The sequence below is a fragment of the Fusarium falciforme genome, chromosome 1 (genome assembly GCF_026873545.1).
Source record: "Fusarium falciforme chromosome 1, complete sequence".
NCBI lineage: Eukaryota > Fungi > Ascomycota > Sordariomycetes > Hypocreales > Nectriaceae > Fusarium > Fusarium falciforme.
The window spans coordinates 5,808,380-5,824,178 of record NC_070544.1 but is presented as its reverse complement, the minus strand read 5'-3'; the positions used below and the strand labels follow the sequence as shown (position 1 = coordinate 5,824,178).

The following is a 15,799-nucleotide window of genomic DNA, read 5'->3' as shown; positions in this document are numbered from 1 at the left end:
GAGTATGCGAGAGGGGATTCGCGGGCGGGTAGAAGATGGCCATACTGAGACAGGCGCTGTCGTACCAATGCCTGAGGGTGTCGTTTTCAAGAGCGCTAGGGGCCGAGGGGGCGCGCTCCTGAGATATCCAAGGCCTTTCGATCTGCCAAACATCGTGGCTAAAGTTGCCGGTGCATGTCTCGTGACGGAGCTGGCAGCGTGTGCACACTGGCCGCTTCTCGTCGCACTTGACCTTGCGGCGTTTACACTGCTCGCACCCGCTGCGAGACTTGGTCCGATTCTGTTTTGATGGGCGCATGGCATGCATGATATGGGTCCGAAGAGGTGAGTTGAGAGTGATGGTGTGGATGAGGAGAGGAGTTAGTTCGGCCGGAGCATCGGGGTGGGGTGGAAGGAAGCCGGTCAGCTAGCGCCGTGACCTCCGATCAAGTACTACGTACTGCAACTTAGGTTCATAAAGAAGACGATGTCATGGAGGCCTTTTTATTGGTTTTCTATCCTCGGCTTTCTTTGGTCCTTTTTTGAAAACCGATGTGCAGACAGCGATAAGAGGCAGAAATATCACCAACATCCTTCTACTCTGACACGCAGCTTGACATGGACCTGGGTCTCTGCACCAGCGCGTGTTATTGAACCCTGCCGTGAGACACTCTCGCTCATTCACACATCCCATCACTCTTCGGACATCAAACTCTCAGGGCAGGCCGCACTTTATTCCTTGTTTCAAGACATCTGAAAGACCAGGTTGTCTTGCACCACTATCCTAAAGTTAAGCTGGACCTCAATTCCTGCGTATTCCAGGTACATTTAGTTCTTGAATCCCGGAGTGTTGAACCTCCGCACGGGGAAAGACTCCTGCTCCTCCTCCTTATCCCTGAGCTCGGTCCATTCAGCCCCGACCTTGTGGATTCGGATATCTTCGTAGTGCCGGCCGATCAGATGGGGCAAGTATGCCTCGCCCACGCCGAGCTCATCCACCGAGACCACGGTATAGTCGGCTCGGCCAGTGGTATACTTAAACTCGCTGACGGCCAGGATGGGGATGCTGTGGAGAGGGTCGGCAGTGGTGCCCCGGATGGTCAGGCGGCCCTCGCCAACAGAGTGGTGGACGTCGTGCTCTCGAACCTCAAGGGTGCTGATGAGAGGTTCCCATTGAAGACCTTTGCCCTGGGAATGGGGATACGCTTTTATCTCAAAGTTGATCGCGTCCCGGACGCGGGGAGGGAGGTCCTCGCCAAACTTTGCCTGCACTTCGAGGAGACGGACACCGTTGCGCTCAGCGTAGGCATAGCGCCAGTCTCCAGATCGCCAGAGACGGCATGTACCAGTCTTTTTGGCCTCACCCCAGACCTCACGGCCCCAGGTGACAGGGAGATCATTGCTGATGATGATCTCGAGCATGAATGTGCCGGCCTTGCCGCGGTACTTGACGTCCAAGCTCACGATAGCGCAGTCGAACTCGCCGCACAGCTTGCTCTCCATGGTAGACATGAGGATGTGTCCCGTGGGAGTGTCGCCTGGTTCTAGGCCTGGGGGAAGAACACTGCGGACATATTCGGGGGTAGTGGTGAAGTCGATGACGATGGCCTCCTGGGAGAAGGAGGGTTTGGAGGAGAACTCCTCAAAGGCGCGGACCTGTTCCGGAGAGGCAATAAAAGACATGATTGACTTTTTTTTTTTTTTTTTTATTCGCTGGGTGTGAGTTGAGGTGGCAGGCGAAAAGACTTGCTTGTAAGTGACCAAGTTGTGTCAAGCATGGGCAACAACCATGACCATTCAACTCAAGGTTCTTATACCCAGACTATAGACTTTGATGTCCATCATGAAATGGCCTATTTTCTTGACTATTATGGAAAAATTGCGAGGGCGTCTAATCTCTCTCATGATATCCGCCATCCACCCTCTCGTGATGCCGACCCATGGGGATGGGCCCGGGCCTTAACCCAATTTGGCCAATGTGCGAGGTGCCAGACCCTTGGGGCCCAGCGATTCGGTCGTTTCCAACTAACACCGGGGACCAATACGATTAGCCATGTAACATTGTCATGGTAACTATTGCGTGGTGTGCTATCTACTGACCCGGCCAGCCGGACCCCGAATGGTACGGATGGATTCTTCTCCAGGTTTTCCCCAGTCTTCGAATGCTTGCTATCACAGATCCGGTCTTGATAACAGCAAGGGGGCTAGAATCTTGTGATTTACTTGATAGTTCTAGTTGATAAATCAAAGTTTGCCATTTGGATAAGAAGGCGGCTACCAGTCATCCTTCATCCCTTCAGTTGCAAACGTCCTCCTCACAACACCCATTCCTCTGCATCTCTTTATTCATTTCCTCTTGGCTGTGTATCCTCAAGTGGCAGAACATCATGGATGCAGAAACTCCCACCAAAGAACACAAGGGCCAACAGCTCGACCAGCTTCAGCGGTCGCCCAGCATGTCCATCATGGACGGACAACATCGTAATATCCACGAGAAGCCCTTTACCATTTGGACAGCCATGGGCATCGGCCATTCCATCACCAACACGGCCATCACCCTCATCGTGGGTCTCGCCAGTGGTGCTGCCCTCGGTGGTCCACCGCTCTTCATCTACGGCTTCATCATGATGGCAATCATTGCCGTCGCCGTTGCCATAAGCCTAGGGGAACTTGCCTCAGCTCTACCTCACTCGGGAGGTCAATATTACTGGGTTGCCGTCTTGGCTCCCCCGAGCTGTCGACGCTTCCTCTCCTATGTCACCGGCATCGTTGGGTGGGCTGGGGCTGTATGCACCTGTGCCTCAGTCTGTCTCGCGGTTCCGACCACCATCTTCGCCATGGTTTCTTTGACACACCCCGACTTTGAATACAAGCCATGGATGGGATTCGTGGGGTTCCAAGTCCTGAACCTCTTGGCTTTTTCATTCAACTGTTTCGAGCGCGTTCTCCCTTGGGTCAGTCGCTTCCTCCTCGCCTTCACCGTCTGCACCGTCACCGTCGTCTTTGTTAGCATCTTGGCCGCGAGCCCCCACAAGCAGACAGGCGAAGGTCTCTTTGTCAACTTGTACAACATCTCGGGATGGCCCAACGGTGTGGCTTTCCTGATCGGCCTTAATGCCCCCAACTGGGCCTTCTCCTGCCTCGATGCCACGGTACATCTCGCCGACGAGGTCCCCAACCCTCGACGAAACATCCCTCAAGCCCTGCTTGTCACAGTAGCTCTGGGCACCGCAACCGGCTTCCCCATCATTCTCGCACTGTTCCTCTCGGCCCCTTCTGTCGAAACCATTGTCAACTCTGCGACGCCTTCGTTACAAATCTTCTATGATGCATTCAGCCAAAACACGGCCGCGGCCTTGGGTCTGCAGAGTATCGTCTTGGTTTCCGCAGCCGGTGCCATCATTGGTATTCACACTTGGCAATCCCGCATCGCCTGGGCTTTCAGTAAGGACAAGGGATTTCCATTCCATCGATTCCTTTCCCAGATTGCCCCCGAACCATACGGTACCCCCATCTACGCCCATATCTGGTGCTGCTGCTGGACTGCCGTGCTTGGATGTATCTACATGGGTTCGCAGCTTGCCTTCAACTCCCTGGTGTCCGGCGGTATTCTTCTTCAGTACATCACCTACTCTACCTGCATCGCGTGCCTTTTGTGGCATGGCCGGTCAAGAATCACGCCAGGTCCTTTTTGGTTTCCCAAGCTCGGCTTGGTTGCCAACATTGTCGTTTTGGTTTGGACGTTGATCGCGCTCGTTTTCTACTGCTTCCCTTCCTTCATCCCGGTCCAAGCAGACCTGATGAACTATGTGTCTTGTGTCATTGTTGGTGTCTTTCTCTATGCTTTGGTGTATTGGGTCGCATTCGGTCGTAAAGAGTACCAGACTCCAGAGCCGGAGCAGTATGACTGAGCTTGGGGACGAGGCGCTTGCATCTCAAGGATTTGTTGAATTTCTATCTTGAATTAGTCAAGTACTTGAAAATTTTACTATTCATGCTCAACCGGTACCCCTTCATCTATCATTGAGATGTTTTACATCTGCTAAACAGGGCACGGTTCACAGTTGCAAGCATTGTATCGAGGTTCAAAGGAGAAGTATTCTTCTCCAGAAATCAATATACAAGGGTCTCTCCTGTGGGTCAATCGTCAGCCAATCCGATCCCAGCGGTAAAGGTGCATGTATCCTCGAGCAGTTGTGCTCAAGCCTAACCTGTACCTTTGAATAACACCAGGAGGGATATCAACAAGATTGACAAGAGCATTTGCGTGCTTCTCTCTTCTAATCGCTGTCTCATGGAGCATATCTCCATCATCCTACCCAATATATGCACCCGATGCATCACCATTCGAGAAGCCAGCAATCGTAGTACCTCCATCAATCGCCACAATAGACCCAGTCATGAACTCCGCACGCTCAGAAAGCAAAAAGCAGATCAACTCGGCCACCTCTTCAGGCTTGCCCAGCTTGCCTGATGGCTGAGTCGCGTGAGCCAGCTCATCGGCAGACAAACCGAGGTGGCTCAGCATGGGCGTGTTGATATTTCCAGGCGCCACGGCATTGACACGTATGCCCTTCTTTGCGTTTTCCAGCGCCGCTGTCTTGGTGAGGCCGTTGACTGCATGCTTGGAAGCGACGTAACCTGCGCATCCTATCGTTCCAATGGTTCCTGCATCCGAGGAGAGGTTGACGATTGATCCTGGCACCCCAAGCTCGAGAAAGGTTCGGATCTCTTGCTGCATACAGTGAAAGGTGCCATTCAGGTTGACATTGATCACCGCAGCCCAGCTAGCAGGATCGGTCGCATCAATGTTGGCACCCTTGGGCAGAATGCCCGCTGCATTGACGGCAATATCAAGACGGCCCGCCCACGACACAACTTTTCTCACTGCGTCTTGCACCACCTCACTCTTGGTCACGTCGACCCGAACAGGCAGTGTCCGTACACCAAAAAGGTCTTCAAGTTGTCGAGCTCGGGCTGTAGTATCCGCAAGATCCAGTAGAGCCACACTCGCGCCTCGAGATGCAAGGAGATTAGCACAGGCATACCCTATACCTCCTGACGCACCCGTGACGAGAGCGACTTTCCCGGTAAACTCGCCAGCCATGATGATGGATGATACGATTCCGTGATTAAGAATTGGGCAAGGAGTTGGTGTTGAAAGGAGAGTGCGGCAAACGAGGAATCGTGTAATAAAGCTGTGTAGAATAATCCTCCGTAGATGTCAACATATAGTAACAGAGTATCGCAGAAATGGCTCCCACAATCGATTACATCCTTTCTCATTGTCTTATATCTCTGCGCGTAAATCTGTTCATGGCTTTGCTAACTCCATTTGGAGTAAGTCCGAGTCTTTTATTTGAGTGCCAAATGGAAGATTCTCAACTACCCCTCACAGTACCATCATGACGCCCGGGCTGTTCCTAATTTGGCCAAAATGCGAGCTTTGAAGGAGTGATCCCATGGTTGTCATGGTTTGGCCTCCTTATCAGCCACCTACTAAAACACATTATTGAGATTTTTGATAGTTCAATGTAGATGTCTAGCCCATGTGCATTTCCTCAACTTCAAATCCCAAATATGAGTTCCAAAGTTGCCATTGTCACTGGAGCATCCTCTGGCCTCGGCCGTGCCATCGCCCTCAACTATGGCCGGATGGGATGGAAAATCGTCTGCGCTGATCTTCGCCCCGATACCCCGAGCACGCCAACCACCACTGTGGACTTGATCAACCAAGAAGCACGTGGCAAAGCCATCTTTGTCCGAACCGACGTCTCCTCTTCCGACGATGTCCAGTCTCTCGTTGACACCGCCGTGAACACCTTTGGCAGGGTGGATGTCCTTGTTAACAATGCTGGCATTTCTCTCGAGTCTCGCGGAAAGCTAGGACCCAAGCTGATCGCCGACACGGATGATTCTACCTTTGACACTACCTGGGCCGTAAATACCAGATCGGTATTCTTGGGCTGTAAATATGTCATTCGGCAATTCCTTCGTCAGGAGCCATGGCCCACGGGCGACCGAGGATGGATCATCAATATTGCGTCCGTCTACGGCCTGAAACCTGAGATTGAACACAGTTGGTCCATACAAGCATGTATTCATCTAAGCACTAACTCTTCTGCCAATAGTCTCTTACTCTACCTCCAAAGCGGCCGTGGTTCATATGACAAAGTGCATCGCCCGTGAGTACGGCCAGTCCAAGATCCACGCCAACGCCATCTGTCCCGGCTGTAAGTCACCGCATCTCCGGACATCTGTTCTTGACTAATTTTTCATGTTTTCTGCAGTCGTCAAGACAGAAATGGATCGCGTCATGCTGGAAGATGAGGCCCTGGGCGCTGCTACCGTTGCTCTCCATCCTTGGGGATCATTGGGAGCTGCTGACGATGTGGCCAAGGCGGCTTGCTTTCTGGCTAGCGACCAGGCGGCATGGATCACAGGTGTTGCGTTGCCAGTCGATGGTGGCTATATGACAGCGTAAAAACCAAACTTGTCTGGCACTTCACTTTGGGTGTCTGGATGACAGCATCAGGCATGTGCCTCGTCAGATGTACAGCAGCACAAGACATCTAATAGCTAAAGTGGTCTTGGGTGATCAGCCATGGCAGTTCTTTTTGATATCGCTGGTCATTCTTGTTAGTGCCACCTCAGTGATTCTTACAAATACTAGAATGATTTCATCGAACGGTTGATCTATCGATTCTTCGAATTTGTCCGGCATCTGAGGAAAGGTATCGATCGAAAGACCCCCGAGAGTATTCAATTACGACAGAGACTTTTGTGCCTGCCACAATTGCTCTGGTGGGTGGTGGGTTGAACAAAGACGGGAGCATCAATAGGGACGAGATGACTTGCCACCAAAGCTCGTCCTGGAAACCGGCCCTAGCTTAAACAAGGTCCTTGGAGGCAGAATTGATGAGCGACTTGCCGTAGTTCTGCATTGGGCTGGACCGAAGGTTGACACTGAGTTCAAGGCATTATCGGTTTCATCTGTCGTCTGCACCATCTGCCCACACAAGCCACAGGTCATGGCCGAGGCAAACCAAACCCTGCCTTTACGAGCGCAGTTTGACTAAGGGGTAGTTTTTTCATGGCCGGGTTTCCGCTCTGGAAGTGTCAAGCTATGACCACGAGCCGCAAGGGGATTGTTTCTCCCGCACTTTTGCACATCAAGGCGCCATGCTCTGTCCTGAACGCCATCCTCCTGGCATGGTTTTAGCGGGCGGCTGGTAAAACAAAAGCTAGAAAAGAAGCGGTTTCGAGTATGATTTGGAATGGTTGACAGATGGCAGATGTTTGGATTGGATGCCTCGTAATTGAAGTGCGCGGCGTCAGAGAAGCCCGGGACCAAGTCACGCAGCGGGTCACGTGTACCCCCTGGTCTCACTATCCCGCCAAACCGTTGATCTCATGAGCCAGGTAACCGGCTCGGCACGGGGGAAAAATTCGCGTGGCCATATCTTGGGCCCTGCAGCAGCACATTGTGCTATACGTTCCGTGAGCGATGGATTCTGGCACAGGGGCCCCTGGCGCCAAGTGAGTCGAGATGAGACAGCAGAATTATGCGACGAGATCTGGACCGACGTGGAGTCTCTTGTTTATAGATGCTATTACCTCGGGGTTTCATCAAGTGACATTGAAACAGATGCGATTCTTGATCGGGGGAAAAGGTTTTACCTCCATCGGGCTGGATAAGACGGCATCGTATTTTGACTTAACGTTAAGGGAGGCAGGTATGCTTAAAACACCCTGGGGCGGTCCTTCCGTTAATCATCTTCACACAGCTTAGTCACATGTCGTGATGGGAGTCAAACAGCCAGGCCCTGATCAATAAAATACCAACCTCTCCTTGACAACCTGACCTCCTTAGCAAAAAGAGGCTATTCGCAAGCCTGCGCATGGTTCAGCGTTCCTCCCACAAGCCGAAGTCTTCGCTTCTTGTTTCGCCCGTGCAGACCCCGTCCTCTGCCTCACATCACTGCATGACGAAAATATCCGTCCAAGGGTCAGGGCACAATAAACCCCCTGCCAATCGTCTCGTTAAAGAAGGTCGCCTTCTTGATCCAGGGCCATTTCCGCCAACCCCCATGCTTCCAGGCGGTCTTGGTCAAGAGCCACACCAGAATTCGATACAACACCTTCGATCCCCGGCCTTGTTCGAGACAAGCATGGCCCGTGACCTGCAGAACACCCCGACCAGCCGGGGCTATCGGAGCCCCCCGCAATGCTTCCTCGTCTGTTGTGGCCGGCTTTCGAAGCCAGTTCTGGACGGACAAAACAACCCCCGGTTGTTTTCAACGGTGAGCGACCCAGGGCCTGTCGTTCAAGGGGCTTCAAGCTGAGTGAGATCCTGGCAGGCGACGGGAGATGCAGAATTTTTCCCGATACGCACCAAACGAAACAGAAACCTTCCAAATGTATCACCATGATTTAGACGACAGACGAGCCAAATTGTTAGCCCGAGAAAAGACTGCAATTCGAATCGGCATGAATAAGGCATGTTTGGGAGATCAGGCGCCACGCGGCGAGGGCACACGGGAGCCAACCAAATCCATCTGTGCCTGGCAGCTCCAGACGCCAGAGCAAAAGCCCAGTGTCACTGGTTTCAAAACCCGGCCGGGCAGTTACAGGGGCACCAAGCGCCGATTCTTGGGCTGGTTTCCAATGAGTGGAACCTCCGCGTCGAGGTGACATTGGGATGTGGCGGCCGCCAACGAGTTTGCGCCTCTACCAGAGGCCCAAGAGATGCCAAGGCCTCTCAAACAAGGGGCTTGACGGTTCTGCTGCCGTTGCCAATGACGCAGGCTGCATATCTTTGATTGCATCCCAGGGCTCGATCTGATCGACACGGTTTTGTACCCAAATTCAGTCTGGGAGGCTGATGGACGCTGGGTTTCGATTCAGCTACCGCATGAAGTGGGAAATAACTACAGAATGCCGAGGAAGAATCACAGATCTTGAGCCTTGAGTTTGCCGCTCTTTAGAAAGGAAAGTCGTCGGCAACAGAGTTTTGACGCGCGGGCATCTGGTTGAGACACTGACGACGCCGGATTGGCCCCGTCTTATTGGCGGCAATGGGCCTGGTACCGCGGTTGTGGGTAACAAAAACAGCTTCTCTCACCCAACGCTTTGCCAGCTGACGACGGCCAAGTACGGGGACACGAACCCATCAGCTGGTACTGCCGTCATGTTCCCCAAGGGATCTGAGAAACAGCAATCAGACGCGGCGGGCCAATCAGTCGATGCTGCCGCTAGGCGCTCATACAATAACAGACACTGCCAACACCGTCATAAAGCAGGAATGGTTTCGACGCGATTCACCAAGGGAAGCGTGCAAGTTTCGACTGCAACCTCTTGTGCCGGAGGTTACGATTCAAGTACAGTAGAGCAAAGGGGCTCTTGGGCAGTTTGACTTGGCAGAGACTCTCCGACCATGGTCGCACGCTCTGCTGCGCTAAACATGGTCGAGCCCCTGTCCCTGACACCGAAGCCCTGGATCCACGACCCCTAGCGTTAGCGGCGCCACTGCCAGACGTTGGCCGTCGTCCCCCGCGGGCACCATGCATCCAATGCATCTTGCGGCTCTCCTGGCCCTGGACCTGGTTCAGATGCCACCAGTCAGAGGCCAGCTTCGCGCCCAAATGCCATTGTTCGATTTCTCCTATTAAATCCACGCCTGCCCGCGCATCACAGCTGCTGGACGGCCATTCTCATTCTATTGTTCTTGTTCGGGTTCCTATTGTGGAAGACGTCTCCTTTTGTCTTTCAATTACTTTCTTGTTCATCATTTTCCCTTCCCTTGTTTCTATCTCACTCTCTGATATTTCCCTTTTCGGATTTGTGCTGCTAGACAGTTCCTTAATCACCCTCCTTTGACTGTTCCCGAACAGTGCATCGCGCACCTACTTTCGACCGTTCATTATTTACCGTTTCGAGAGGAGCGTTGATCGCCTGCCTCCTCTATCAGTTTCAGTACTCATTCCTTTACTGCTTTGCCATCCAAGGCACCGCTCTCTTCCTTGACTCGATATCGACTTCTTAGACGACCGAGCAACTATCTATCTACTTGAGTGAAACGGCTGGAACCAGTTCACTTTCGCGCTCCAGCATATTTCTTCCCATATACCCACGAATCTTCAGTTAAAAACACCATCACCATGGCGATCTTCAAGAGTCTCTTCGCTACCCTGCTCCTTTCGGCCCCCTTCGCCGCCGCCGCCCCTCTGGATCTGTCGGCTGGCTTCAAGGATATGGCCGAATCCCTCCCTGATGTCCCCGAGGAGGTCACTGGCAAGGTTGGAATCAGCTCCTTCCTCCGAACAATGGTCTCGAACCCCGATGCCCAGAACATCATTCCCAACAAGTACATTGTTGTCTTCAACAACGACGACTTCGACGATGATGCCATCAGCGCCAAGGAGGCCTCATTTGCCATGGCTATCAAGAAGCGAAACCTCAACAAGCGAGGCCTCAACGGCCTGAACCTTTCCACCACCATCAACTCCTTCAAGATGAACAAGTGGCGAGCCATGTCCCTCGACGCCGACGATTTGATGATCAAGGACCTTTACGATGCTGACGAAGTTGCCTACATCGAGGCCGATACCCATGTCCAGCTCAACGGCGCCATTGCCCAGGTCAACGCTCCCCCAGGTCTCGACCGTCTTTCTCACGCCCAGCCCAACGAGGATACCTATGTCTTTGACGACAGCGCTGGCGAGGGCATTGTTGCCTATGTGGTTGATACCGGTATCAAGACAACTCACACTGAGTTTGAGGGCCGTGCCACTTTTGGAGGCAACTTCATTAACAACGTCGTAAGTATATTGATGATTTGCGCATTGTGAGAGGATATGTTTGGCTGACTGAAGACAAGGACGATGATGAGAACGGACACGGTAGCCACGTCGCTGGTACCATTGCTGGTGCTACCTTTGGCGTTGCCAAGAAGGCCGAGCTTGTTGCTGTCAAGGTCCTGGATGCCTCGGGCGGCGGCAGCAACTCTGGTGTTCTCCAGGGCATGCAGTTCGTCATTGACGACGTCGAGAAGCGAGGAAAGAAGGGCAAGGCTGTTATGAACATGTCTCTGGGTGGTGACTTCTCCGCGGCCATCAACCGCGCCATCGAGGCTCTCTTCAAGGCTGGCATTGTCCCCGTTGTGGCTGCTGGCAACGAGAACGTGAGTGAACATTGAGCCATTATTGAAGAGCAAGGACTGACAGGCAATAGCGAGATACCGCCCTGACTTCCCCCGGCTCTGCTCCCAACGCCATCACCGTCGGTGCTATTGACGGTACCACCGACGTGCGAGCCTCCTTCTCCAACTTTGGAAAGGACGTCGACATCTATGCTCCCGGTGTCCAAGTTCTCAGCGTTGGTATCGACTCCAACACCGCTACCGCCTCCCTGAGCGGCACCAGCATGGGTATGTTTCAACTGCTTCCCTGTCGTGCTCGCCACCATAATGCTAACCTGCTGCAGCCTCTCCCCACGTTGCCGGTCTCGCTGCCTACCTTATGAGCTTCCAGAACGTCCAGGAGCCCAGCCGCGTTGTTGAGCTCATCAAGAGCCTCGCCCAGCAGAGCGGCGCCAAGGTCCGAAACAACGCTCCTGACACCACCGACCTCATCGCCAACAACGGCAACCAATAGAAGCAGTCACGGCAGCACAACCACCATGGGGAACCAGGGACAATGGGAAAGCGGGACGTTTTTTTTTTTTGATTACCAGGGAAAAAAGAAGAACAAATTTCAGGGATAATTGGTAGCCCACCTCCGTACAAACCTGAGATATTTCATGCCTATTCATGCGTGTAAATATGTAATATAGAACAGTAGACACACTTGTGATCTATCGCACTTGCTCGTTGTGTGCCAAGAGTTGGACCGGAAAAGGCAACTGGATGTAGACGGTGTATCAATAACGACTACAACTATGATCTGCCAGACTAGGACAAGGCGAGCAGCTGTTGACATCGGCCCGTAGCCAAGACGGAACGACACGGCATGTCCGACACTGAGGCCTCTCTTGTCCGACGCGATGACACAGCTGTCAGGGACACAGCTGGACATGCAGGATCGGAAGATTACTCCTGCAGCGAGGCCACAGCCACGATGTAACCTTTCAACGCAGGGCCGAGACCCCTGGGGCACGATGAGCAGACCCATTACTTATCAGATCAGCTAAGGCCCTCAAGTGACAGGGAACTGCATGAAAAGACAAAACCAGAGCCCAGACGCTTGTCTCGAAGTCCGTCTCGTGCACATGTAGATCCAAGCCTAAAATGCAGGTCTCTATTAAGCATAAGCGTCACAGATATATTGTAAAATGGAATGACGGTATGTTCGCTCGCCGCCGCATGTCCATTGTCCGGAGACGTCGAGATGAACTTGCGGCGCGCCTCGCCAAAAGACTGAGGCCGAGAGCAATGGGATTCGATTTTAGCACTTCTTCGGCACAACCACAGTCATGAAAGGACTGGATTGCAATTTGACATCCGTGCTGGAGCATACTGCTCCGGTATCAGGCTGAGAACGCACACACCACGTCAACGGGGGGGACTGGGCGAAACTTGGAATGCAGCGTGCGCTGTACAACGCCGCTGCTTGTTGTATTAGAAAGAGTAAACGCCCGGCAATGCGACCTAGGCTCGATCCCCTTCTCATGGGAGATCTGTGTCAAGTATGGGTACGTTAGGATATCGTGAAAAGGTTCTGGCATAAAACATGAAAGACCAAACAACTCGACCAGCGGATTATGGTGTTACAATTCGTCACGGCCCGTAACTAGGGGTGTGGCCTTCTCGCCACCTGGTAGGAAGACACTGGCCTCCTTGAAGATGTTGTCGAACCTGGCGCCGAAGAACCAAGCAGTGCCAATCTATGAAGTATTAGTCGGCCAAGTTCCCAACTAGAACATGTAGCAACATACCATAAGACCAGAAATGCAGAGCAAGCTGGCAATGACGACACCAAAGAGGACAACGGCCTCACCAGGGTCCATGGTGGGCTCCTTGTTCTGCCTCTGGTTGTTCTCCAGGGCGAGCTTCTTGGGATCTTGTCGGGGGAAGAGGGTTTCGATAAATTGCTCAATCTGAAGCGGGTTAGTGAGGGTATTCTCAGACATGGTACAGACTAAGACATACCTTGGCGCACTGCGTACTGATGGCAAGATAGCTGGGATCTCTGGGGTCGTTCTTTGCCTGGATTCGCCGTGCGTATCTCCGGAAGACATCACATACTGTGACGAGGTTTTGAGTGCACTCAAACATGATCTGGCAGGCATCACCCTTGGTGATCTTGATATTCCTCTCGAGAACGTTGGGGTTTCTGAAGACGAGCTCCAGTGTGGCAATGGCCATGCCCTGGGGAATGGCAACAAAGTTAAAGACACTCTGGTCCTTGATGCCGGCCATGTAGAACAGGCACTCCTCGCTATGCTTGAGAGCATCGAGAACCATCTCGGAGACACACTCGACGGCCTTTGTGCGCTGCTTGGGATCGAAGAGATCCTCCCACTTGTCGACGTGCTTGCTCCAGATCTCCTTAGGATACCATCTTCGACCGTCCTCCCAGTCTTCATGGATATCTCGAATAATGTTGGTCTTTTGGAGGAACTGAGCCATTGACTCGGTCAGTGAGGGGCGCTCAGCCAGCTTGGGGTTGGCGAGCTCCGAGGCGACAAACAGGCGGGTCAAGCCCTCGCCGACGAGACCAGCAACGTAATGGCAGTAAAGCTCATACTCGTCGACTGTTTGCACGCCATTCTCGATCATCTCCGTGTTTTGGGCATAATCGGCCATGCCATTGCCCATCTTGATGGTCATTTCCTTGATAATCTCATAGTAAGGAGCCTTGATCTTCTTGAGCTCAGTGATGACAACGTCAAAGTGCTCAAGAAGCTCCTTGTCCTTCTCTTGACTCTCATGAAACTGCCAACCATCCTGCTCCATGGTGTTGTGGAACTCGCGCAGAAGAGGAATCTTCTTGTCCAGGGGGAGAGTCATGTCGTCCTCAATAGTATCCAGACCACGGAGAACAAGGTAGAAGAGGGTGATGGGGACAAGAAGCTCATGGTTAAGCTCCTGGATGACGGCCGCAAAGCTGCGGCTTGTCATGTTCAGGTAGCGAAAGCATTCTTGCAGCTCGGGGGACTCGGTGCTGGGATCACGCTTGTGGACAGGATCGTGCCAGACCTTCCTGGAGAGGACATTAGAAGCTGCCGATAGAAGCAAGCAGGAAGAGGTCTCACCATTGGATAATGGACCGAAGCTGGTTCGGGTGGAAGAGGTAGTAGAGGGCACCCATTTTTGCGGCGTGAGGGGTGAGCGGGTAGGCGAGACAAGCAACTCAAGGGAGAAGCAGAGGATGGACAGTGCGCCGAGTCGACTCAGGAAGTGGGAGGAAGCAAAGTTTTTATGCCAATTGCAACCGTTGACCCCAAAGACGTCGTTTTGCGTTGCTCGCCATCAACTGCGCGAGGAAGAAGGAGAGATGAGAGAGGACAGAATTGATCTGGACACCCACTCTTCCGGGTAAATCCACATTAGCAAGAGCTCATTTCTTACGGTGGAGGTGGAGGTGGCCGATCCTTGTAGAGTGATATAGCGGATACTAGAATAAGATTTCGCGCTTTCTGCATGAATCGCGCATCTCACACGCGTGCAGCTGTCACTCGTATTCGTGTTGCGTTTTGTGACACTCCGCTTAGCGGCATGGCTGTGAAGACATGGATGCAATGCCTCTGGTGCATCCGTTGACGGGAGCACAATACGGGTGGGAGCCAGCACTTGCTGTCGCTGGAGATGATTCAGCTACGTCTGCCTACAGCAAGCTGCAAGGCACCATTTCCCCAGGAAGCTGTACCACACGCCATGACTAGCCGGAGCTCCGGCCCGTAAGCCCTCTGGGTGGTGTTGAAGAAGTGTCAGTAGGACGGTCTCGGCCATGATAGCTTGTCGTTAGCCGGCACATCGGGCAGTGAATAGGAGTCAAGACACATTGCAGTAGAAAACGACAAATAAGCTGAGCAACCTGAGCGAAAGAGGCTGGCCTCATTGACAGCCAGCAACCACCAAGAAAATACTTTTGCGAAATATGCATCTAGGCGGTCCGGACCCCTTCACCGCTCAACCGGATTTATCCAACCCCACAGTCTTCTCTGCTCCAGGTTCCGGGAAATTGCGCGTCTGTTGAGCGTGGCATCGTGAAGCGAGCCAATCGAGGATGTGGTGATGATGCTGAAAGCACAGATTCTTCGGTGTCCGGCGGCTTTCGTCTGAAGATATGACAGCCGGCGAGGTTTTCCATGATGCATGTCAGACAGCATCACTTAAGCAGCATGGAGAGCTTCTGCATGCTGAACCCTGTCACGACAGACGCGTTTCCACCACCTTATGTGCCACAAGTTTCAAGAAGAATGATATTGTTTGATCTCGACCCTTCGAATCGGATCATTGGCACTATGATCAAGTGATGAACAACTGGATATAAAAGGCCCTGAATCCCGGTGGGTGTGGAAACCCAGGACTTTGTTTCAGTCATAGCTGTTGCTGCGTCTTTAGCTTCACTCAGAACCTATCTGCTGCAGGAACTCGTTATCTTTCCATTACACCGGAACCCTTCCCCTGCTGATCAGGCACACCCAAAATTGCTTATACATGGCGATATCTCTGATAACACCACTAGTAGAGACCTATATATGATCCAATTATAGGAGAAGCCCGTGCCTTAAAGAGCGTGCATCTCGAATCATCTTGACTCACCATCTGGGGTAGACTATGCAGTACCTACATACCTATTGAAGTCTTCAAAGGGTA

The 15,799-nt window shown here is 52.6% G+C and overlaps 6 protein-coding genes across 6 annotated transcripts; 3 read left to right on the top strand and 3 right to left on the bottom strand.

The window, feature by feature from the left end:
• Positions 1-807: 807 nt before the first annotated feature.
• Positions 808-1,662, bottom strand: NCS54_00166400 (Acetoacetate decarboxylase; the record flags this gene model as incomplete). Its single annotated transcript, XM_053147286.1, has 1 exon — positions 808-1,662. The coding sequence occupies one exon, from the start codon at positions 1,660-1,662 to the stop codon at positions 808-810; it is 855 nt and encodes a 284-aa protein (XP_053003261.1).
• A 704-nt stretch (positions 1,663-2,366) lies between these two features.
• On the top strand, positions 2,367-3,890 carry NCS54_00166300 (Choline transport protein; the record flags this gene model as incomplete). Its single annotated transcript, XM_053147285.1, has 1 exon — positions 2,367-3,890. The coding sequence occupies one exon, from the start codon at positions 2,367-2,369 to the stop codon at positions 3,888-3,890; it is 1,524 nt and encodes a 507-aa protein (XP_053003260.1).
• Positions 3,891-4,294: 404 nt separating this feature from the next.
• NCS54_00166200 (Hypothetical protein) lies at positions 4,295-5,086 on the bottom strand (the record flags this gene model as incomplete). The annotated part of the gene is made up of 1 exon (XM_053147284.1): positions 4,295-5,086. One exon carries the CDS (start codon positions 5,084-5,086, stop codon positions 4,295-4,297), a length of 792 nt encoding a protein of 263 aa, XP_053003259.1.
• Positions 5,087-5,517: 431 nt separating this feature from the next.
• On the top strand, positions 5,518-6,463 carry NCS54_00166100 (Hypothetical protein; the record flags this gene model as incomplete). Its single annotated transcript, XM_053147283.1, has 3 exons — positions 5,518-6,058; positions 6,111-6,212; positions 6,270-6,463. 3 exons carry the CDS (start codon positions 5,518-5,520, stop codon positions 6,461-6,463), a joined length of 837 nt encoding a protein of 278 aa, XP_053003258.1.
• A 3,676-nt stretch (positions 6,464-10,139) lies between these two features.
• NCS54_00166000 (Hypothetical protein) lies at positions 10,140-11,633 on the top strand (the record flags this gene model as incomplete). Its single annotated transcript, XM_053147282.1, has 4 exons — positions 10,140-10,799; positions 10,859-11,161; positions 11,212-11,407; positions 11,464-11,633. The coding sequence occupies 4 exons, from the start codon at positions 10,140-10,142 to the stop codon at positions 11,631-11,633; spliced, it is 1,329 nt and encodes a 442-aa protein (XP_053003257.1).
• Positions 11,634-12,744: 1,111 nt separating this feature from the next.
• NCS54_00165900 (Squalene synthase) lies at positions 12,745-14,288 on the bottom strand (the record flags this gene model as incomplete). The annotated part of the gene is made up of 4 exons (XM_053147281.1): positions 12,745-12,861; positions 12,913-13,074; positions 13,127-14,180; positions 14,233-14,288. The coding sequence occupies 4 exons, from the start codon at positions 14,286-14,288 to the stop codon at positions 12,745-12,747; spliced, it is 1,389 nt and encodes a 462-aa protein (XP_053003256.1).
• Positions 14,289-15,799: the final 1,511 nt, after the last annotated feature.